Source organism: Bos grunniens, chromosome 8 (assembly GCF_055505025.1).
Source record: "Bos grunniens cultivar Pamir isolate PY7600 chromosome 8, Bosgru_T2T1.0, whole genome shotgun sequence".
Taxonomy (NCBI): domain Eukaryota; kingdom Metazoa; phylum Chordata; class Mammalia; order Artiodactyla; family Bovidae; genus Bos; species Bos grunniens.
In genome coordinates, this window is record NC_141172.1 from 62,030,795 (window position 1) to 62,055,730 (window position 24,936).

The following is a 24,936-nucleotide window of genomic DNA, read 5'->3' on the forward strand; positions in this document are numbered from 1 at the left end:
AGTGGTTTCAGTCCCACTTTACAGATGAGAAAACTGAGGCTCAGGCAGGTTACAGCTTTGCCTAGGGCCCCGCTGATCCTAAGAGCAGAGTCGAGGCTCAAACCCAGGACTGCTTCCACATGTGGCTACCTCAGCGGGATCTCTGAGAGGTGACAGTTTTGGGCCTGAGCTGCCCACTCCATGGACCATCTGGGCATTCTGAGTATAATAAATACAGACAGGAGTGCCCACCTGTCCAACAGAGGGGCAGGAGAGTACCCAGAGCTGCAGACCCTGGTGCTCAGAATGCCCAAGGGTCATAAAGAGACACAGCAGCGGGAATTCCAAGACTGTGGCTGGGGGAGCTGTCCCCTGGGCTCTGGCTCTAAGTGGATTTCTCTGCAGAGACATAGGTGTGCTGCTGGTTCCTTATCAAAATTCAGGAAATGAAACAGGGAATCCCACTGGCCACATTTCTGCCTGCATTCCTTTGACTGGAGGTGGAACACAGGACTGTAAAAGTCACTTCCTTCTCCCTGCAAAGGTCTCCCCGCCACTTGTGGGGGGGCCTCATACTGTGTAAGCGGCTGTCACTTGCCGGGGTCACCCAGCTCCTAAATGTCACATTAGCAGACTCTGCTGGGAGCTCCAGCATCCCTGCTCTGGCCTTTTGAAGTCTCAGCCCTAATCAGCTCCCACTGCTCAGAGGAGGCTCTGATTTATTTATTTGGTGTGGGGAGGCAGCACATGAAATATGCAAGCTGATTGGAATAAATCACCAGGAGCCGGAAAGTGGTGTGGCTGGCACCTCACCGCGCCCCCAGCCACACAGCCCGCCCCTCTGACTCACACACCCCACTGTACCATCCATCCTGCGGCACCAAAATAATACTCAGCTTCCTGCAACGAACACCATAATCACCGTAATCTCTCCCTGGGGGCACTGCTTGGAGGCTGGGGGAGGGGAGCTTCACACATTCCTGCATCCAGAGTTTCCCAGCAAACCCTGAATAAGGCGTAATTCACCCCAGCGTGCAGGTGAGAGAGGAGCCTCAAGTTGGTAAGTGAACACTGAGGGCCACATGCTGGGCAGCGACTAAGGGGTTGCCTGAACTTGAGTCTCAGTTCCGAATTCAGACATCTTCCTACGCATACTGAGCAACCAGGGTTGCTGGTTATTCGGCCCATACTTACTGAGTGCCTACTGCATGCCAGGCCCCGCCTGAGCTATTTCATAATGAAGAATCCCTCACAAGAGCAAGTGGTGGAAGGTTAGCTATGTTCTCTTCCCTGACCGAGCTGACCTTGGACCTCTGGGTGCTGAAGGCTGTGCATATTAAATCCCTTAATCACTTCACTCACTCAATAAACAATGGGGTGCCAGGCTCTTTGCTAAAGTTACAAAGATTAAAAAATAATTCATAATCTCTGACCTTGTAGTTTAGTGACTGTGACCTCACCCAGCTCTCCTGGGTGGGCAAAATCTTCCCAGTTGCAGGTCCTACGTCCCTTCCTGCTGCACCCTGTGAACGGCTGGGCTTTAAGTGTAAAATGGCAGCTCTCAGAGTGGCTGTGAGGGCTACAGAGGAGACGAGAGGCAGTTTCTGGCTTGGGGCCTCACTCACAGCAAGTGTTCAATAAGTTGTAGCTATTTGAGTCATGACAAAAGTAACTGTGAGCTATTTGTGGGGTTCCTGAACACTGTGTGGATCACAATAAACTGTGGAAAATTCTGAAAGAGATGGGAATACCAGACTACCTGACCTGCCTCTTGAGAAACCTATATGCAGGTCAGGAAGCAATAGTTAGAACTGGACATGGAACAACAGACTGGTTCCAAATAGGAAAAAGACTACGTCAAGGCTGTATATTGTCACCCTGCTTATTTAACTTCTATGCAGAGTACATCATGAGAAATGCTGGGCTGGAAGGAGCACAACCTGGAATCAAGATTGCCGGGAGAAATGTCAATAACCTCAGATATGCAGATGACACCACCCTTATGGCAGAAAGTGAAGAACTAAAAAGCCTCTTGATGAAAGTGAAAGAGAAGAGTGAAAAAGTTGGCTTAAAGCTCAACATTCAAAAAACGAAGATCATGGCATCTGGTCCCATCACTTCATGGGAAATAGATGGGGAAACAGTGGAAACAGTGTCAGACTTTATTTTTGGGGGCTCCAAAATCACTGCAGATGGTGAGTGCAGCCATGAAATTAAAAGACGCTTACTCCTTCGAAGGAAAGTTATGACTAACCTAGATAGCATATTGAAAAGCAGAGACATTACTTTGCCAACAAAGGTCTATCTAGTCAAGGCTATGGTTTTTCCAGTGGTCATGTATGGATGTGAGAGTTGGACTGTGAAGAAAGCTGAGCGCTAAAGAATTGATGCTTTTGAACTGTGGTGTTGGAGAAGACTCTTGAGAGTCCCTTGGACTGCAAAGAGATTCAACCAGTCCATTCTAAAGGAGATCAGTCCTGGGTGTTCTTTGGAAGGAATGATGCTGAAGGTGAAACTCCAGTACTTTGGCCACCTCATGCGAAGAGCTGATTCATTGGAAAAGACTCTGATGCTGGGAGGGATTGGGGACAGGAGGAGAAGGGGACGACAGAGGATGAGATGGCTGGATGGCATCACAGACTCGATGGACGTGAGTTTGAGTGAACTCTGGGAGTTGGTAATGGACAGGGAGGCCTGGTGTGCTGCGATTCATGGGGTCGCAAAGAGTCGGACACGACTGAGCGACTGAACTGAACTGAACACTGTTACTATACTATGGCACTTTCTTACTATCATTGTTTCCCACAAGGGTCTCTCTGCCTGGAAGGTGGCTTTTACCTGCCTCTAGCAAACCAACATGTCCAAATCCTATCCACTTCTTCCAGGAAGGCTTCTGCGAGAACTGCTCCTCTCCAGTTGCTGTGGGCTCAGGGCACTGGGGTGACATGTGAGAAGCTGTGGTGGAGCCATGCCCTTGATGTGCCCAGGCCTTGAGATTCCTGCCAGCCTGTCAGTTCCTGAGTGGAACCTCAAGTCTCGCTTCGGCGGTCCTGGGCAGCACAGGGTCCCCTCCCCTGCACTAGGCCCAGCCAACCCCGCCCCGCCTGGCTCTTCAGGGGAAGGATGGTGTCCCCTGTGTTTCTCCCTTCATCCACAGCCCAGCCACTTTCAACTTTTAACTCTTGGGCTCCTTGGTAACTCTGTTGTGCAAAGACCATCAACCACTTATACAGACATGCAGACTGCAGAACAGGGGACTTATGGACAGGCTAGAAAGAGGATTCACAGGGGCAGGAGAGAATAGAGCAGGCTCGGGGGGAAGGGGTTGTGGTATTGCATCTGCCACTGGCTCGCTTCCCTGCCCTGCTTGCCCTGCTGGAAGTTGCTGCTGACTTATTGTGTGACCCTGGACAGATCATTCTCTTTTTTTGGGCCTCGGTTTCTCCACCCACAGAGTGCACTGCAGGGGTTCCAATAGTTCTCAGTCCTGGCCAGGCACTAGAGTCACCTGGGGAATTTCTAGAAAATTCAGATGCCTGGGTCCCAACATGGATCCATTATATTAAAATTTCTAGTTGTGGGGCGTTGTCGGGTGGGGTTGAAGGGTGAACCCTGGGTGGCAGTATTTTTAAAAGTTCCCTAAGTTGACTAATGCATAACTAGAGTTGAAAACTGCTGGATAAAACCAAGAACCATGCAACGCTGACACTCTGTTCTCAGAGGCTCAAAATACTGTAAAACACAGAGCCCCTTTTCCTGTAGGATAATACCAATTCCTTGTTGTGGTGCAAAAAAAAAAAGTGTTTTCCTAGGAAAGTGCATTTTTTATTTTTCTTTATTCCAAACTTTGGATTTGGACAATACATAAAGAAAATAAGTCCTGTTGGTGAAAATTAGGCTGCCGAAAAAAGTCCAGTCTGAAAATACTCTCTGGCTGTGGGCCCGAGAGCATCCACGAGACAGCTGGGGGACCGCTTCAGTCACACAGCGATCCTGCCTCCCTCCTGCCTGCAGCCCGTGGGTGGGAGGGCCAGATGTAGGGTTGCCTGCCTCCTGCTGCAGCTGGAACCCCACATCCTGCTTCCTGGCTTCTATTCCCCTCCCCACCAAAGGTTCATTCTTCCTCAACGGACTCAGGGTCTGCACTGAGGGATGTATGCATGCATGCTCAAGTCATTCAGTCGTGTCTGACTTTTCATGAACCCATGGTGTGTAGCCTGCCAGACTCCTCTGTCCATGGGATTCTCCAGGCAAGAATACTGGAGTGGGTTGCCATGCCTTCCTTCAGGGGATCTTCCCGACTTAGAAACCGAACCCCCATCTCCTGCGTCTCCTGCAGATTCTTTACCCACTGAGCTACCTGGGAAGCCCGAGGGAAGTATATGTGTCCTTTAAGGTTTAATTGTTGTTGTAAACATCTAGAAATGTAAAACTCTGAGATGTAAAACAAAAGACAACCTTGGCTCAGCGAGAATCAAAGATTCTATAAAATTACTCCATTCTAGGACTCAGGGAAAGGAAAGCACTCTGGCTGGAGGACAGGGCCCCTGGAAGGGGTCTTGGTTTTGCTGTCTTCTCGGTAACGAGTCCTGGGGAAGTGCCCTCCTCTGCCTGGGTGTTGATAAAACAAGTGGGCTAGATGTGGAAATCTCTGTGCCCTCTTGCTCTTGTTCCATGATTCTGCAACTGCTCTGAAGGGTCTTCCTCACTCCAAACTGAAGCGTGCATCTTGAGACTTCCCTTCCCAGGCTTCAGAGACAGGGACATGGTGATTTTGAGTCTTGATTCTGCTTTTCTCCAGGCTGGTCAGCCATCCCTCGGGAAGTGATTTTTTACTTCATTGACCTATCCACGCCATGGACAGAGGAGCCTGGCAGGCTACAGTCCGTGGGGTCACAAAGAGTTGGACACAATTGAGCAATTGAGCATGCATGCACACACCCCATCCCGTGAAGTCTGGTCACTGCCCATGGACAGGACCTTGACGGTCACTGTCCTCCCATGGGGCGCAAGCAGGTCTCGGCAGTACCTCTCAGCAGCACCAGGCAGAGAGGCCTCCCTGGGCCTGGAGCCCTCCTCCCAACTCGTCTCTAGCACAAACGGTACGCCACTGCCACATTTTGAATAGGTTAACTTCGTCGACATTTGTTTTGAGATTTTTAACAGGTTAAGTGGACGCTGGCCAAATGCCCCAGGAGTATAATAATCTTGCCAAGGGTAGACCTGTCCACTGATTTATGCAAACTGTCCCAGAGACAAAAGCTGAATGCCTGAGGAGACACAGAACATGTACAGATACAATGGGTTATTTGCATCTAGAACACCTTTCCTCACTTCTTGGCTAACTCCCGCTGGTCCTTTAGAGTTAATCTTGAATGCTGCCTCTCCCAGGTAGCTTTCCTGGAATCTGCCAAGTGGAGCAGATTCAGACTTTCCTCTGAATGCCCTTATCACCTATAATACTCAGGTGGGGGGTCCTGTGTCTGCCCCCTACTAGACCAGGGTTCCCTAATGGCAAGGGCTATGTCTTGTCCATCTCAGTACCCCTGTGCCATGCTGATGCCATGAAATGACCATTGAGAAACTTCAAAAGCCCAAACCATAGGGTCAAAAAAAAAAAGAATGAAAATTAGCACATCAAAATTAAGAACTTCCGTTCATCAGGGACTTTAAGTTTAGAGACAAATGACTGAACGGGAGAAGATGTTTGCAAAGCCTAAAGCCCCAATGCTGCTGCTGCTGCTGCTGAGTTGCTTCAGTCGTGTCCGACTCTGTGCGACCCCATAGACGGCAGCCCACCAGGCTCCCCTGTCCCTGGGATTCTCCAGGCAAGAACGCTGGAGTGGGTTGCCATTTCCTTCTCCAATGCATGAAAGTGAAAAGTGAAAGTGAAGTCGCTCAGTCATGTCCAACTCTTCGCGACGCCATGGACTGCAGCCTACCAGGCTCCTCCGTCCATGGGATTTTCCAGGCAAGAGTACTGGAGTAGGGTGCCATTGCCTTCTCCGAAAAGCCCCAGTAGGAAGCTGAAATCAAAATTATGTGAGGAACTCTTGCAGATCAACAAGAAAAAGGCAATACCCTCAAAATAAAAGTGGTCCAAGGATCAGAACCGACAATTAACAAAAAATGGCTGACAAGCACAGGAAGAAATGCCCAAACTCATCAGTAATCAGGGACAAATGACACTTAAAACCACAGTACAATATTACTTTATATCTTCAGACTGGCAAACAATGAGAGAGATGGGAAACACCAACTGAGGTTGGGAGGTGGGGACATGGAATTCCTCATGCTGGTAGGAGCTGCGTGGGTAGGGACATTTCTGAGAGCTGTCTGGCAAATTTTAGGCATGTTCAGTGTTGACACACCTTCTGACCCCACAATTCAGCTCGTGGGCATTTGTCCTCAAGAAACGCCAGCTGGGTTCATAGGGAACATGTCCGAGGACACTCACTACGTGTGGAGCCAGGGAGTTGAAGGTGATCTAGGTGGTGTCATCAGGGGAGTGGAGGCTATGTCCTGTGAGGGCCACGGCCTAGATGTACACTCGGCCATGTGGAGTAGCTCAAAAACAAAGTGCTGAGTGGGAAAATAAAGAAACATCCAGTTGCCTCGATGCAGAGTCAAAATATGCACACAAAACCGCAATACACATTTTGCAAGGACACATACAAACACAAGATATGCATTAAACACTTAGAATGCTTGCCTTTCTTGGGGCAGATGAGAATAAATAAGGGAAATAAAGGTATAGACAAACAAGCAGAGGGGCTTCCATGGACCAGTGATAAGAACATTCCATCAAATGAGGAGTGTGAAGTGTGTCCTGAGGAAGCAAGACAGCACCTTGCTCAAGCAGTTCTGGACATGGTAAATCTGGGATCATTGTGAAGAGTGTCATGAGAGAAGCAGGAAGCCCGTAGCTGTCACGGCTCTCATCTGCGTTAGTCACTGAGCCAGGCTCATTCACAGCCTCATGTCAGTGGATTCTCACCATTACTTTTAAGCAAGGAAAACCTTTCATTTTACTACTTTAACTTGTTATTGACCAGAGAGGTATTAACACATCTTTTCTTAGCCAACTGTTATTCACAGGAGATATTTCAATACTCACTTACATAACAAATCACCAGCCACAGGTGTTAGTTTCTGCAAAAATCCCCTGGTCAATAATGTGTTAAAATAAGTGCTAAAAGATGGCTCAGAAAGATTAAGCCACAGTGCGTGGCTAGCAATGATTAGGTATGCCTGCTTCGAAACTCATAAACTTTCCACATGATAGGAGGTAAGTTCCCTGTCACTGGAGGCCTTCAAGCAGAGACAATGCTGTAAAGGAAAGTCAGGGTTCCCCTCAACATGGAGAGTTTGTGGCTCAATGAAAGACAAGGTCTGCTAAATACTTCTGTCTTTCCAAGCCATCTTCCTTGAGCTCCAAGAAAAATAAGCCCTGGATCATGAGGATGAGAGGCATCAAGCTCAGGATCAGACTTCCAGCCTGAAAGAGCCCATATTCATCTGTGTCCTTCCATTTCTGCTGACCCACAACCCTTCAGGTGTAACCTGCAGTTTAGTGGACTATGTCTCCACTCAATTACGTCAAGCTGAGAGGCAGTCCAACCAACTGCTCTTTCCAAACCAACGGCTTAGTGAAGAGGGCTATGATACATGCCTTCACAGAAGGAAAAAGATATTAAAAATCAGCCTTGAGTTTCAAACTGGAGTCAAACTAGCTCCGAAAGTTTTCTAGTAGGTTCTTGGAAATTATCTTCCCTCCTTTATAGGCACTGGCACTTGGCCAGGGAGATTATGAAGCCCCTGCGGGGAGGGGCCGTATCTTATTCAACTTGGCTTTCCCAGAGGAGCTGGTAAAGCACCTGGCAGATGCTCAGGAAATGCACACTGAATAGAACCATATCTGTTACCCTGAAGACCAAACGGTAATTAATGTTTGCAAGTGGGGAGGACAAGCCTGCATTTTATAGGTACCTTCTGAATGACAATTATGTCATTAGATGGTGGAAGACCCCATTCTTTCAGATCAGGTGCTGAAGTATAAAACTCCAAAGTCTGAGTCCTTTATGCTGCACAGAAGCAGTGCAGAATTCAAGCAGATTGTCATTCACTGAATTCTTACAAACAGGCCTAATGAAGGCAGGGGTGGTGAGTTAGAGCAGCAGATGCTGGGGTTTCACCAAGAACAGCATAAACAAGGCTCTAATCATGGCTTCACTCAACTTCCTTCCCTGCTGCAAATTCTGAGCCACGTTTAGACTTCGTTAGTAACATGGATTCTTTCTTCTCTTATGGGGAAAAAAAGTGCCAATTCCCTAGTATTCATCCTTATCTACATGTGATTTGGTGCAAGTCAGCAATGGCCTGGAGGGAGGCGTTCTGAACTTGGAGTTGAAAGGGGGTTAGGCCCACTGCACCCCAGGTGTGTGGTGAGGGGATACTAATACCTGCCTTACCTACAGCCATGGGTCGATCCCTCAGAAGGGTGCCTGGGACAAGAGAGAGAGTGCATGTAATTTATTTGGGAGTGATCCTTGAATACTCTAATAGAGTGTGGAGAGGTGAGACAGGGAAGGGAAGGGAGCCAGGGCAAGGTACATTAATGAGCAGGTTCCTGAGAGCCCAGCTGAGGCTCAATTCCATGGGGACCTCAGTAGACAGAGCAGATACACCTTGGATTCTTGGGAGTTTCCAACCAAGGGAGGAAGGACACTGGGGGATTTATCCTCTACTCCTCATCCATGCCCAGCTCCGGGCTGCCCTGGAAGCATTCTCTCCCTGGATATTGGCCCTGCTCCTTGCACAGGGTGAAAAGTACAGGTGCTCTTAATAAGATGGTTGTTTGGAACCATGAATGCTCAGGGACTACGGGTGGGACAATGATGGCATCCGGCACACCTGCTCCCTCTAGGATTGTCCTGTTGGGAGGTAAGGTCACTGGGAAGTCTTGAAAATGGACTGAATGGAGGAAAGCCAGGGGTGAGGAAGGTCATGCTTGGGCTTTGAATCCCTCTCTGGAAAAATGTTTCACCCTCAAGAGGGACCAGGAGGTCCCTGACACATTATTTTAGAGGTAGTTCTGTCTATCCAGCACTCCTAACTTTGCAAAAAAAACGTTCATTTCTCTAGCCTGGGACAGCAGTGGCTGCCATTGTGAGGTAGGTTTGGTTTATGCTTCTGTTGTCAAGATCAGCCGCTGTTTGTCAGACATTCTGCCTAGACTCAAGCCACTGGAGACCACAAATAAATGCACATGCTTTCAAAATTCCATGAGCTGAATCACTCACCAATTCAGCAAACATTTACCAACAGCTAGTCAGGAATGAGGCAGCATGCTAGTGAGGTGACTAGTTTCCTATCACCCAGAATTTATAGAGCAAGATCTCATACAGCCCAGCCCCAGGGGACAGGCAGGGTTGCATTAGCGTCATCCATTTTCCAGAGAAGGAACTGGGGCTTAGGGAGATGAAGTGACTTGCCCTGGGTCACATTGCTGGTAAACTTCTGAGCACAGGCTTGAATTCAGGTCTTTTGCCTGCAGATTAATTCAATAAACTTGCACCAGGGTCTACTGTGTGCCACACTCTTGCGATATCAACCCTACTCTTCTGGAATAAAAAAGTCGAGCAGGACCGTGGATTCCTGGCTCTCCTTTTCATCTTTTTCCTTAAACTGCCTCCCATTTCCAACTACTTTGTGTTTTAGTTTTACAAAGACGGTAACAGAGCCTCCTACTAAATGCTTCCTCTACAACAGATAAAAGGGTTTAGAAGGCACCAGGAACTTTATAAACAAGAAGCCAAAAACAGCATCTTTCAAGGTCTTCAGAGGGAGGGTGGGATGGGCCGACTTCCAAGATCCTGCCAGCGAGCACTGAGGCAGCCTGGGTGTCTCTGCAAAGGGAGCCCCACTGCTGGGGCTGGCTATTTGTAAGTCAGCTCTGCTGTGCCACGGTCCCCGCTTAAAAGGGCAGGAGGTGAGGGAGAGAGAAACAGACAGGGAGAGGGAGGACTTGAAGGGCACAGCAGAAAACAGCATACCGACCTCATTGAGAAGCCTTTTTTGAGGTCAGTGGCATGAGACAATTTAGGATCTAGTAACCCCAAGGTTTCTCAAGAGGTCAGGTGGTCTGGTATTCCCATCTCTTTCAGAATTTTCCACAGTTGATTGTGATCCACACAGTCAAAGGCTTTGGCATAGTCAATAAAGCAGAAATAGATGTTTTTCTAGAACTCTCTTCCTTTTTCCATGATCCAGCGGATGTTGGCAATTTGATCTCCGGTTCCTCTGCCTTTTCTAAAACCAGCTTGCATATCTGGAAGTTCACGGTTCATGTACTGCTGAAGCCTGGCTTGGAGAATTTTGAGCATTACTTTACTAGCGTGTGAGATGAGTGCAATTGTGCGGTAGTTTGAGCATTCTTTGGCATTGCCTTTCTTTGGGATTGGAATGAAAACTGACCTTTTCCAGTCCTGTGGCCACTGCTGAGTTTTCCAAATTTGCTGGCATATGGAGTGCAGCACTTTCACAGCATCATCTTTCAGGATTTGAAATAGCTCAACTGGAATTCCATCACCTCCACTAGCTTTGTTCGTAGTGATACTTTCTAAGGCCCACTTGACTTCACATTCCAGGATGTCTGGCTCTAGGTCAGTGATCACACCATCATGATTATCTGGGTCGTGAAGATCTTTTTTGTACAGTTCTTCTGTGTATTCTTGCCACCTCTTCTTAATATCTTCTGCTTCTGTTAGGTCCATACCATTTCTGTCCTTTTTCAAGCCCATCTTTGCATGAAATGTTCCCTTGGTATCTCTAATTTTCTTGAAGAGATCTCTAGTCTTTCCCATTCTGTTGTTTTCCTCTATTTCTTTGCATTGATAGCTGAAAAAGGCTTTCTTATCTCTCCTTGCTATTCTTTGGAACTCTGGATTCAGATGTTTATATCTTTCCTTTTCTCCTTTGCTTTTCGCTTCTCTTCTTTTCACAGCTATTTGTAAGGCCTCCCCAGACAGCCATTTTGCTTTTTTGCATTTCTTTTCCATGGGGATGGTCTTGATCCCTGTCTCCTGGACAATGTCACGAACCTCTGTCCATAGTTCATCAGGCACTCTATCTATCAGATCTCGTCCCTTAAATCTATATTCCTGCCTCTTGAGAAACCTATATGCAGGTCAGGAAGCAACAGTTAGAACTGGACATGGAACAACAGACTGGTTCCAAATAGGAAAAGGAGTACGTCAAGGCTGTATATTGTCACCCTGCTTATTTAACTTCTATGCAGAGTACATCATGAGAAACGCTGGACTGGAAGAAGCACAAGCTGGAATCAAGATTGCCGGGAGAAATGTCAATAACCTCAGATATGCAGATGACACCACCCTTATGGCAGAAATTGAAGAGGAACTAAAAAGCCTCTTGATGAAAGTGAAAGAGGAGAGTGAAAAAGTTGGCTTAAAGCTCAACATTCAGAAAACTAAGATCATGGCACCTGGTCCCATCACTTCATGGGAAATAGATGGGGAAACAGTGGAAACAGTGTCAGACTTTAGTTTTTGGGCTCCAAAATCACTGCAGATGGTGACTGCAGCCATGAAATTAAAAGACGCTTACTCCTTGGAAGAAAAGTTATGACCAACCTAGATAGCTTATTCAAAAGCAGAGACATTACTTTGCCAACAAAGGTCCGTCTAGTCAAGGCTATGGTTTTTCCAGTGGTCATGTATGGATGTGAGAGTTGGACTGTGAAGAAAGCTGAGCACAGAAGAATTGATGCTTTTGAACTGTGGTGTTGGAGAAGACTCTTGAGAGTCCCTTGGACTGCCAGGAAATCCAACCAGTCCATTCTGAAGGAGATCAGCCCTGGGATTTCTTTGGAAGGAATGATGCTGAAGCTGAAACTCCAGTACTTTGGCCACCTCATGCGAAGAGCTGACTCATTGGAAAAGACTCTGATGCTGGGAGGGATTGGGGGCAGGAGGAGAAGGGGACGACAGAGGATGAGATTGCTGGATGGCATCACTGACTCGATGGACGTGAGTCTGGGTGAACTCCGGGAGTTGGTGATGGACAGGGAGGCCTGGCGTGCTGCGATTCATGGGGTCGCAAAGAGTCGGACATGACTGAGCGACTGAACTGAACTGACTGAACCCCAAGATAGAGGTCAGGCCCACCCTCTGGGTAAATTCCAGAAAGGTCCCAGAAACAGTCTAGGCCAGCCTATCTTGGAGGTGAACCAGAAGAGTGAAGGAACGAACTCACTGTCCCAAAGCCAGTTCCTTCCCATGTCTGAGCCTTAGTTTCCCCTCTGAAATAAGATGATAACCAGGATCCCTTCCAACTTGGGCAGCCTACTCAACAAATCAATGCCTCTCCATCCTGGCAGTAAGGCACATCTGAGATCCTATGAATTTGGAAAACTGTTGTGCTGATGTGAACATGCTCCCAGCACGGTATCCTCTGCCAACAAAATCAGTGTCTGTTTTAAAAACATGTAAATGGGAGTATCTGCAAGGCCCGGCTCTGAGAGTCAATAAAAGCTGGACACTAAAGTGGCAAAGGGAGGACAGTTGGGCACAGGTGTGCATCTGAGCACGCAGAGGTTGGCACTTGGGGAAAGCTGAGGTCTAGTCCCTGCTCTGCCACCAGCCAGTTGGGTGTCCCTGGGTGGAACACCTCCCTTCCCTCAGTTTCTCCATTTATACCATGAAGTAGTGGGGTGAAATCATTTCTAAGGCCCTGCACTTGTGACACTGTACATGTCATTAAGGGTTGGGAACATCTCTTAAGAGGTAGGCGGGCTTCCCACATGGTGCTTGTGGTAAAGAACCTGCCTGCCAATGCAGGAGACATAAGGAGACATGGGTTTGATCGCTGGCTCGTGAAGAGTCCCCTGGAGGAGGGCACGACAACCCACTCCAGTATTCTTGCCTGAAGAATCCCATGGACAGAGGAGCCTGGTGGGCTACAGTCCATAGGATCACAAAGAGTCAGACACGACTGAAGTGACTGAGCACACACGCATGCTCAGGGTAGGCAGAGAAAGTGGCACCCAGAAGGTTTCAACACACCAAGAAAATGTGGATTTGCCCCAGGCAAGTATCATAATTTTTGAGTAAAAGCTAATCATGATAGCTACTACTTGCTGAGCAGGAAAGATATGCACGTGTTTCTCTGTGCCGTGTCATGTAGCTCTTCCCACATCCCAAGATGGTAGATAGGATCATATTCCTATTTTATAGATGAGGACACTGGCATGTGACTCAGAGTGGTGAGTCACATGCCTATACACTGGACTTGTGCTCAGATGGTTTTCAACTCACCTCTGAACTGCTGTTTGCTACAATGCTTTCTTTACAAATGCCTAAAACCAGTCATTGGAGTTGGTGTCTAATCCTAACATTCAGGGGGGAAAAGGCAATAAAATTGGCATTCACTTGTAGCTGTGATTGGCCAATCAATATTTTACAAAATATTCTCCCAGAACGATATAATTTGAGAACTGGAAATGTGACAAGAGAATTTAGCTGCAATCACTCACTCAAAAAAAAAAGTAAGTATATCTTTGCCAAGATGCTTACATTGTTCAGCCAATGAAGAAGTAAGACTTAACAAATGGAAAAATAATTATGTTTGCCTAAAATTACATCTTTTGTGCACACCAGAAAGCTGACATGCGTTTCAATTATCCGCCATGGGAAGACAAATGGGTAGATCTACAAAGTCGCATTATGGAACGGTGGTACCAGAGAACACCTGATTGATCTGAATCTGGTTGAGATTTGCCTGAATGGATCTGAATAACTTGATTTCATTTCTTGCTTTTCCCTGGATGATTCTGGGATCTGCTCAAAATGAGTGGACACAGAAGGCACTGCTCATTTCTGGATTTTCCAGAAACATTCAGATACTGAAAAACATTGCATTAATGAATGGTCTGTCTCACGGTTCTGCCTAACAACCCTACTAATGACCATCAAAGGCTGAATCGAGGTTCCTCCAGGCAGAACACCTGGCCCAGCTCCTCACAGATGCCCTATGGGCCTCCATCTCCCCTTCGTCACACGAGGAGCATTGTCTGAATGGCTGCGGAGGTCCCTTCTGATTCTGACACCAGGAAAATCGAACAAATGATTCGTTTTCTTAAAACAAAATAAAACAAAAATGGCCTGAAAATAGTGTGTGTGGGAAGATTACAGATTAAAAGGGACTAAAGAGACACATCAACCAAATGCAATGAGTGGACCTTGTGTGGATTCCCTAACAAACCAATTAGAGTCATTTTCAAAATAATTAGAGGAGCTACATAGACTTGGAATAAGCATATTAAAATATGTTAAATGCTTAAGGTACAATAATAGGATTGCGGTAATGTTTTAAAAAGTCCTTATCTAGTAGAAATGCATACTGTGATATTTATAGATTGAAATGAGATAATGTCTGGGAGCTGTTTTAAAATATTATAGCAAAAAATGGGGGGTGGGGGATGGGGCGAGTCAAGATAAACCAAGACTGGCAAAACAGAGAAAACAGTTGAAGCTGGGTGATGAGTACATGAGGTTCACTGTGCTATTATCTCAACTTTAGCGTCTGTTTGAAAATCTCTGTAATCAAAAGCTAAAACAATGCCAGATTCCTCAGAATACTGGCACTGACTTAACTGCCACTCCCCATACATTCATGCGCCTGAGTCATATGGAAAGACTGAATAGCCCTGAGAAATTATGCAGTTGAGAAAAAATATTCTAAATAAGTTGAAACTAATGTTTTCACAGAGTATTTTCTATTGACTTTGCCTTCTTTTATCTGGAACATTGTACTTTCATTTCTTCTGACATATTTTATTGCATAAACACAACATCTCTGAATATAGAATTCATCAACTAGAAAGAATAAGCATCAAAAAAGCCTACCTTGAAATTGAGTAAATTTAATGGTCCCCATTCTCTCCCCGTTCCGGAATACAACTTGACCCTAAAAACAAAACAAACAAGAACAAAGAAGAAATGCCATATTAGCCCAAACACTAGTGATCTCAACTGAAATTCATTAATTGTAGAATGCAATTATTACTGGAGAAAGAGCAGACTCCTGAGGAACCACAGATGCAAAATTAAGCTAATTGTTTTTAGAACGGTTGTGACTTTATCTGGATAATTTGAGGAGCACAAAATAATGAAACCAACATATGTATATTAAGGCCAAGATATGCACCATCATTATCATCATGACTATTTATTAAACACCCATGTGCCCTGGACAGGGTCTTCCAGGGTGGTTGGAAAGATGGAGGAAGAGATGAAGCCCTTGGTGCCTGGCCCTGGCTCTGCTCCCATGCCCCACCCATAAAGATGCTGGTCTTTGCTGAGGCTGTTTATCTGAAGGGTCCAGAAGGGATACAGGAATACAGGGTCGAGGCCTGTATTTCTTATTAAGGACAGAGAATGTTTCTGTAAGTTCTTCGCGAGTGGTGATGTCAGCCCCAATTATAACTGGGCTATGGGGCAGCACAAAATTAAGCTTCTTGAGCCAGTGAGACCTGACTAGTGTCACAGGCAGCTGAGCACCCCTCATTAGGGACCCCAGGAGCTAAAGACAAGAGTCATCTGCTGCATCTGCTTTGCTGGCTGATACCCGGCTTCCATATGCTGGGCTAAATAAGCCAGGAACATAAATTTAGAGAGGGTGTGGTCTCTCTTTGTCTATTTACGGTCCACCTAAAATTCTGCAACCGTGCAAGGAAACTGACACAGGTCATATCAATGAGCGTTTATGACACACTTGAGTGGAAAGGGGGGATGATTCTAATTTTACAGATCAAGAAACTGAGATTGAAGGAGGTTATGCCAAGGTCATTGCCAGTGAGCCTGCTGGATTCAAACCTGAGTTTGATTTTAAGGCCTGTGCAACTTTACCACAGCATGTTGTTTCTGATCCAGAAATAAACCTCTTCCATTCTTTCCATTAACGTGAAATTAAGAAAGTGAATTGTCTTAAGGGTACACAGCTTTACGAGCAGTTATAAGCTTACATCATCAGGGAACAGCACAGACGATACCATGGATTCTATGCAATTCTCAAGAGAAAGTGACAGAAAGTACATGTCTTCCCATGGTGGAAATCCAAAGTCTGAGCCCCTGAAGCTTTTGGAACAAAGAGAATCACTCAACCTGTTGTCGCAATGAGAGACACGTTCTAAGGCTACTTTGACACCTTTTTGAAATCCTGAAGACAGCTGCGAGTAGTATCAGTTTGAAACTAACGCCCACCGAATTCTATATTCAGGTGACGGTAAGCAATTCCCTGGAGTGTGAAAACACTTCAGCGTAAGGTGAGACAGGAGCTGTGATTTTATTTCTAGGGATGATTGAAAAACATAGAACATCTTCCAAAGGATCACTTTTATGCAAATGGACCACTTTGCAAGGGTGGAAAAGATGCAGATATTGTTCACAGGACATTTCTTTGTTTGACAGAGGTGGACATCTAACTAATTCACCATCTTCTGCCAAGCTTTGAAGAACTCCAAAGAGCTCTGGATATAAAATGTGGACAAATTCTGAAGAATCTTAATTAAATGAAAAAAGTATATCGAAAGGTATTCAATGTGTGGATGGACTAATACTGGAGTGGAATACAGGACGGGAGTGAGAAAGAATTTCCTTTCACTTTTGGGTTTTTTTCTTTTTTTCCTTTCTCCTTTACTTTTTAGATAAAACTAGTTCATCTTGGAAGTAAGGTCTGTCATATTTTATTTTTCTCACAGTAACTATGTTTGTAAACAGGAGCTCCTCCTATCTCAATTTTTCAGGTAATGCAGTGGAAGGAGGCCAGCGTGTCAGTATCTCAAAGCTGGGTTCAGGGCCCCCTCGGGCAAGTCCCTGAGCACCTGAGTTATGGACCCTGCACAGCTCCTGGTCCTCAACAGGCACTCAGTAAATGGCACCAGTAATTTTTATCTAAACACACTTCATAGCAGAGAGCTGAAATAAAAAAAGATTTCAAGCACCAAGAAGCTTTCCAACCTTTGGGAAGACATTTTCAACATCACATGATTTTAGCTGGCAAAGGGGTAAACTGTTGGGCCCTAAGCCAAGGTGGCTTCACAGCTCAGAAACATCAGCCCCTAAGTGACTGAGTTCCCAAACCACATGGGCCACTGTGTGTTCAAAGGGAGAAAGCTGAGAGCTCTGTGACTGTGGTAACTGAGAGTAATGTGGCCACATGGGTGGGTAACTGGCCATGTCGAGGGTCTGCACCAGAGAAGGGCGGTGAAGCTTGCCAAGCCCCCTTCTGAGGAAGATTCGACATGTGATTCTCTCCTAAGGTTGTGACCATGGCATCTGCTGGGTTTGACAGTTGATGCCAATTCTGCAAACTTGACCATGGCTGACTGGATGGGGACGACCGTCCCAGCCAAGCCCACCTGGATAAGACTGGACATGAGTGAGGAAGGCCACAAGCCAACCAGGTGATGTTCATGAAATTCTGCCTGATGGATGTCCTCCATGTGAGCAGGTGCTCAACTCACAACATTCCACAAATATTTACCTGCTCCAGGCCAAGTCCTCTTTTAGGTGCTGATTTCTGCTCTCAGAGACCTTTACATATGATTAGGACAGACAGGCAAAACATATTCACCAATAAATGAATGAGGTCACATCAGTTACTGAAGAGTGCTGTGAAGAAAATCAAAAGGCAGTGCCTGGGCGGTGGAGAGAGTCTGGTGGCTCACATGGTAAAAGAATCTGCCTGCAGTGCAGGAGACCTGGGTTTGATCCCTGGGTCAAGAAGATCCCCTAGAGAAGGGAATGGTTATCCACTCCAGTATTCTTGCCGGAGAATGCCATGGACAGAGGAGCCTGGCAGGCTATAGTCCATGGGGTCGCAAAGAGTCAGACATGACTAAGTGACTAACACACTTCCAGGGAATACCTCATTGAAGAGGGGACATAAGAGCTGAGGCCTGCATGGCAAGAGGCAGCTACTCCAGGCGAAGGCAAAGGCCAAGACAGAGGCCTTTGGGTGGGAAGGATCAGAAAGGGCCAGCAGGGGGATTGAGGTAAGGTAGGCAGAGTCTGGGGGCCCCACCTGGGCTCTGGAGGGGATGCTAAGTGCAATGAACAGCCATGAGGGTGGGGAGCCTAAACAAAGAAGTAATATGATCTGATTTAAGATTTGAGACGATTGCTCTGGTTCTTGAAGAGAAAGTGGGAGTAGGGACATGGGAGGGAGGCTCAGGCATCTGGTCATCCAGGTGTGAAGTGACAGTGACTTAGAGTCCAGTGGTGGTCACACTCTCCCACTGACCAGTCCAGAGTGCGTCGCCAAGGTGCCTGAGCACTGTGGCCGGGCAGCAGACACTTCCCTTCTACTTCTATCCTCTGGGAGGGGATGTGGTGAGCACCGTGGTGTGTGACCAGATGTCCCCAGGATACAGACATATTTCCCTAGCATCTTGGCTGCTGCTGGGTTGCTCGAAGGGTGATGATTAAGGTTAAGTCCCTCCCTGGGCGCAGCCTACATCCACTGGTCAAAGTGAAGGCACACAGCAGTTTGAGTCCCCTTGCTCAGGGCAGCTGTGAAGGACCGTGGGCTCCAGAGGTCCCCCAGGGGTGGCTGAGGCCGGGACTGCCGCTGCACCCAACTCAGCTCATCCCTCTCCCTAATTCTGCTTCCCTTCTTTGGTTTTGTCCTGAGAGCCTCCCTAATAAACCTCCCGTATGTGAATCTCTGTCTCAGAGTCTGTTTCATGGGTAACCTGGCCTAAGACATCTGCCATCAGAAGTCACTGGAACAATCTCTTTTTCACAAACCAAAGGAGCCTGAGCGATAACCGGTGGGAACAGAGGCGATGGGTTCTGAGTCAAGTCCGCATGGCAACTAGACTCTGGTTTCACAGTGGCCTGGCATCTTAGCCAGGAAAGCCGGGCTGGCTTTGGTTTCTAAAACCCCAGCTTGATCAGGGATTATTTTCTGCTCTTCTCCCCACACGCATATTCTTTATGTACATAGAAATGCTGAGACTCTCCTTAAGCTTTTGTTGCGTGCGGTCCAGGCTGTAACAGAGGATCATTCCATCGACCTGAGACCAAACCACGTGACGCATTACATTCCAAAGCAATGGTGTTCGGTAACTTGGCTGGGGTGGAGGCTGGAATCTGTCGGCTCCCAGTCCACACTCACTCTACTATGTCCTCCTCTGTGTCACAGGGGCCCACAGCCCAGAAACCACATTTCCCAGAAGCCCCTGCCAGCTGGTGTCTATTTAGGTTCTGCTAATGAGAAGCATTCACAGGAGGTTAGAAAGTATGCAGCAGGGAAAAGCTTTTTTAATTTTTTTTCCTTCTTTGGTTGCAGCAGCAGGAGCTGAGTGACTGCAGGTGTCCAGGGCCCCAGCAGCTCCGCACTGTTAGTGTGTGTAGCGGGGCTCTGGCTAACTGCTCAGTAGCAGTGCTGGGGTCCCCGTGGCAAAAGAAATTGCACTGGCAGGAGCCTCAGAGGCCAGAGTGCTGGGGTCTCCATTATTGTATCTGCATTTCCAGTCTGCTCTGTGGCCACTTAAAGACTCCGTGGAAGTTGGAATCCATTACCAATCAGCATGCAGCCAAGAAAACAGAAAGTACTTCAGGCGTGTCAGAGGAGTGGCAACACCAGTCCACTTACTGCTCCTGCAGCCCAAGGGGCCTGGTCGTTTTCTGTAAATATTTATCTCTGGTGACAGTGCCTACCTGACTTGCTCCTCCACCCCTTCCAACAAAGTTGTAACCAGTTCCCTGTATTAAATCTCCCTCTGAAATGCCTGAAGTGCTTTCTGCTTTCTTGACTGCATGCTGATTGATAACGGATTCTAACTTCCAAAGGAGCTTATAGAATGACCACAGAGCTGATTTGGAATGCAAATAAAATAATGGAGGTAAAACCCCAAGTGGATAGTTTATAAGGAATTTTCTTCTTCCTGAAAGAGATGTTGCTCATGTCAAAGACAGCAATCTGTTTCATAAAAGCTGATCCAAACAGTTCAGGTTGAATTGGGACACATAAAGCTGAATTTTCTTTTTTAGAGGAATCTTCAGAACGCATAGGATAACATATGGAAAAAAGACTTTAGTTTCTGCATTCACCAGACAAGAGTAAATTAGCCACCAGTGTGACCTTGAACAGTCCTTGAATGTTTCTGAACACCAATTCTCCTACTTGAAAAATAGGAAGAAAAATACTTCTCGGGATTGTCTGTGAGAACTGCTGCTGCTGTCTGTGAGAACTAAAGAAGACAATTATGAAAAAAGCAAAACCCAGAATTGCTGCACACAAAGATTAACTCTTATAATCCTCCAGATAATCTGAGTTTGCAAAATTCCACCATGATGTCAGTTGAGAATCCCCAGAAAAATCAGCAGAGAGTAAAATGTACACTAAGGATTCCTACAGTCAGTAAGATTCAGTGGCGCCCTCTTAGAAAAATTAATTCTGTTTTCACTGTTCATCTTTAATGTTTCACCACTAAGCATGAAGAAAATTTATTCCAACAACAGTTTATGAATTGCACAGGCCAAGCCCTACATTGGAAATTTTTTTTTATCTCTTTCAATTTTACATTAAAGGGCAGGGACACCCTGCCTGGAAAATTACCTGACGCCGGGCTGGAGCTGAAGGCCACAAAAGGGGAAGACTTGCTTGGCTCAGCCTAATCTCACGAACTCTGGGCCCACTGAGGGACACAGTCTCAGCCGGACACGCTGCGTTTAGGGAAGGCGTTCTGTCTTTAATACGGCTCTAACTGCACTCTTGTCTCCAGGCACTTGTTTGTCTTTGGGAGGTGTGAGCAAACATGATCAGCTGAGTGTTTGATTTATGCTGTGGGGAAACAAGATCTGCCCTGACATGCCACACAGACAGCAAAATCTCTAAGGAGATGGAAGCTGAAGGGTACTGGGGGACCCTGGCCAGCCCATCATTGTCTGTGTGGATGATTCAAGACCACTGTAGGCTGTTCTGCTGCCAGCCCTTTACCTAGGACAACACTGGTCTCAAATGAATAACGAGGACTTTGAGAAAATTTGGGGGTTATATTGCTGGTCAGATTTTCCATGAAGAGTAGAGCTCCTCATCATGTAGGTTTGAAGAAGAAGGTGTTTTCTGTTTCCCAGGGGATGACAGGGCATAAAAGAGAAATACCGAGAAACTGGGTATATCTACCCACATGTTCTGCAAAGGTGAAAAATACTCCTTTTTTCCTTGCATGTCCCTTGGGCTATAAGATAAGGCATATTTTGCATACTATTTAAGATATTTTCTTACATAAAAATGCTTTTGATAGACCTAAGTCTTGAGGAAAATTTGATGTATCCATTGAGTCTTCAGCAGCTGGTTTGCAGTGAACTAAAAGGAGGGGCAGGATGGGAAGTGTGCCCTGTCCACTGGTGTCCTTCTGCTGGTGCCATTAACTGCAGGGGCATCCTTCTGAGGGATCGTGATCAGATGGCCCATAGGGTTAAAGTGGTGTCTAGCCACAGAGGGAGTGGTGGTCTAAGGCAGGGTTTAGTGAAGCAGAGAACAGTGGAGACCAAGAAAAGATGGCTGGCTGGATGGCCTAAGAGAGGTGGGACCAACTCTCTTTTTTCTTCCTGTAATGATACAAGAGTCAAGCTTATTTAGAATAGCAAACTATCAGATATGAATGAGATATCCAAGAAATAAGGAAACACTAAAGTGAGACAGATGCATGATGAAATATTACGATACACGTATTGAATCAATCAGCACTGTTGAGCACCTATATGTCAAAGTTGTGCCAGGCAGGCAATGGATAAAGAGTGAGCAAAGTTCATGTGGTCCTAGAGTGTGTGCAGCTTGTAGTCTGGTGGGAGCTACAGACATTAAACAACAAATACACTGATAAATATATAATTACAAACTACAGTAAGTGATATAAAGGAAAAGAACAGGGTAGTACAAGAGAGAACTGTAAGACCCCAATTATACTGGGGATCAAGGAGGACTTCCAGAGAGATGGCATTTGCATTGAGACCTGAAGGAGTTAGCTCAGAGTGAGGGGAGAGTTTCCTCCTGGGAAGAGGAGCTGCAAATACAAAGGTCCTGAGGCAGGAAAGAGATTGGGAAGTGGGAGGAGCTAAAGCAGAGCCAGTGGAGCTGAGCAGAAGAAGAGCATGGAGTGGAGTGGGCAAGGGGGTTGTTGTTCAGTTGCTAAGCTATGTCCAGCTCTTTGTGACCCTGTGGACTGCAGCACGCCAGGCTTCCCTGACCTTCACTATCTCCCAGAGTTTGCTCAGATTCATCCTCTGCCGCCCTCTTCTCCTTTTGCCTTCAATCTTTCCAGCATCAAGGTCTTTTCCAATGAGTCAGCTGTTCACATCAGGTGGCCAAAGTATTGGAGCTTCAGCATCAATCCTTCCAATGAATATTCAGGGTTGATTGGTTGTTCCTGGGTTGTGGGATTATGGCTTTTTTGTCTTTTTACTTTTCAATATTTTCCAATATCCTCTAATCAGCATGCATTACTTTAATAACAGGAAAACTTTATTGAAAGGCTATTATAAGGAGGCACATTTTTTACAGATAAAAATAGCAACATCATCACCAACAAAATAATACTCCCTCTTGGAATAGATTAAGTTTTACTGACAGCTTAGAGTTTTCCTGAATAAGAGCCAAGGATCTGGGCAAGCATATGCACATTTCCCCCTCAACTTAGAAGAATGGAAAGAGCAATGAACAAGGGGTCTGAGAGGTAGATTTGGGCTGTGCTCTGCCATTTTCCAGAAAGGGAAGCTGGGGCAAGTCCCTTTTCATCTCTGTTCTCAGGTTTTTCTCTGCAGAACATGCAGTGATAACAATCTTTAACTTATTTTAGCTCTGCTAAAACACTTGTGTATGTTATCTAAGATTTTTTTCCTGGGGTTCTCCTTTATTAATTAATTCTCAACAACAACCTCAACGGAATGAACCATGTATTATTATTATCATCTCCATTTTAAGGATAAGAAAACTGAGGGCCTGAGAAGAAAGTTGCCTAGGGTCACATCTAGAGGCAGTAGAACTGAGACTCACCCTACACATGTCTAACTTCAAGCTCAATCTTCTAACCACACACTACCCTGCCTTCATTTCAAAAACTAGTCACTAATCAGAAAATTAGCCCTTTGTGGGGGTGAGAGTGAGTCCCAAGCAGCCTTGGGCTAGGGGGAATAAGAAGGAGTGGAATAGGAGGTAGGTAGAAGAAGCAGTCAAGAATGTGTTGGTAACTGTCAAACTGGCTTTTTGGGGTGGGGGCTGATCTGTAGTGTTTGCCAATTTCCATAGTGTAAATATTCCCACCAAGGCAGATTTCAAGCGATCAACCATTAACAACTGGCTCTAGGCAGCCTGCAGGAGCTGGTTCCAGCACAGTGGCCTGGTCAGTCTTCTCAGGAATATGAAACTGAAGAGAAATTCAAAATGCCTAGTTTTTAATGGCTCAAGGGATGGATGAGAATCTCTTCTTAAAGCGGGGCAGGGGGAGGGTGCTTCCAATCAGAGAGGGAAGAGCTAGAGGAGGGGCTGTCCCATTACTTCTACTGTCTCTCAGCATCCAAGCTGCCCTGGTCCACTGGGCTCTGTGTGGCTGGACCTGGGACCCTGTGGGCCATGTCTCCGAGCCTCCTTGTCAGCTCTGCCAATAGCCAACCCTAGAGTGAGTGGAAATTGGGAGAAGACACAGACAATACTGTTCTGTACACTTGACACTTGCTAAAGGGGTAGATCTTAAGTGTTCTCATGACTAAAAAAGATAAGAAAAAGGTAAATCTGTGATGTGATGGCTATGTTAATACCTTGATTGTGGTGATCATTTTACAATGTATTCATACATCAAATCATCAGATTGTACCCCTTAGATATATATCATTCCTATTTGTCAGTTATCTCTCTATAAAGGGGGGAAAAAAAAGAAAAACTACTTTGGCTGCTGTGTGGAAAATGGATGGTTATGAGAGCAAGACTGGAGACAAAGAAGTCAGTTAGCAGCTGATGTGGAATCCAAGTGAGAGATGAGGGTGACACAGACAGAGAAGAGTTGGGAAGGAGGTGGACTCCTCGGGGCCTAGAGGGGGCTGGGATGTGAGACGTGAGGAAAGCGGAGAAGTGAGGAAAGGCTTTTTGATTCGATGGTGCCACTTCTCATCAGCACAGCTGGAGCGGGGATCTGGGGGGCCAGTGAGTGGGGTCCTTGCCCGGCTTCCTGGGTGAGTGGCCACGTAGCTCTAAATCCAAGAATCACGGAGCCTCCTCTAAGCTTTTTGTCCCCACCCTGAACCTCCCTTCTTTCCTGGTCATTTGCAGATGCAAGCATCCCCATGATTAGAAATATTTAATTTTGCTTTACTGTATGTTCTATTTTTGTTAAACAGATTAGTCTCCACAAGGAAAACCAGACTGCTGACCAGTCAACCTGAAAGTCTGAGACATGCAATTTGCAATCTGTTGGAATCTTCACTTTAAGTCAGGTGGGCTGCAGACTGGCCTGGGGGCCAGAGACAGAGTTCAAATGAGGCAGCTGGTACTGCAGCAGTCCAAGCAGACTGCCAGGGGGCTTGGGCTGCAGGAGGTAACCAAGCAGAAATAAGGGCACAGACTGGAGAAATAATAAAGAAAAAATGGTCAGGACTTGGTGACTCAAGGACTAGTGTTTCAGAAAGGGTGTGGGGCTGGGAGGTAGGCTACTGAGGTTCTAGCTTGGGATCCTCCACTTGATTTGGTTGTGATCTCTCCTATTACATAAAGAGATAAAATTTATAGTATCTGAAAGCTGGGCTAAGAATTCCCCTTACAGAGGGAAAAAACTTGATGTAGAGAGGAATCTTGATTAGAAGAAAATGTAGGAGAATATCTTCAAAGCCTAAGGGCAAGGAAAAACTTCTCAAACAAAACTTCAAAAGGACAAAC

At 46.2% G+C, this 24,936-nt stretch overlaps 1 protein-coding gene across 4 annotated transcripts in view; it reads right to left on the reverse strand.

Moving 5' to 3' along the window:
• The window catches only part of GABBR2 (gamma-aminobutyric acid type B receptor subunit 2), a 370,697-nt gene that overhangs the window by 88,582 nt on the left and 257,179 nt on the right, over positions 1-24,936 (reverse strand). For all 4 annotated transcript variants that reach the window (XM_086416036.1, XM_086416038.1, XM_086416039.1 and 1 more), the window contains exon 8: positions 14,907-14,967. In XM_086416036.1, coding sequence (XP_086272162.1) covers positions 14,907-14,967 — 61 coding nt within the window. The remainder of the gene's footprint in view (positions 1-14,906; positions 14,968-24,936) is intronic.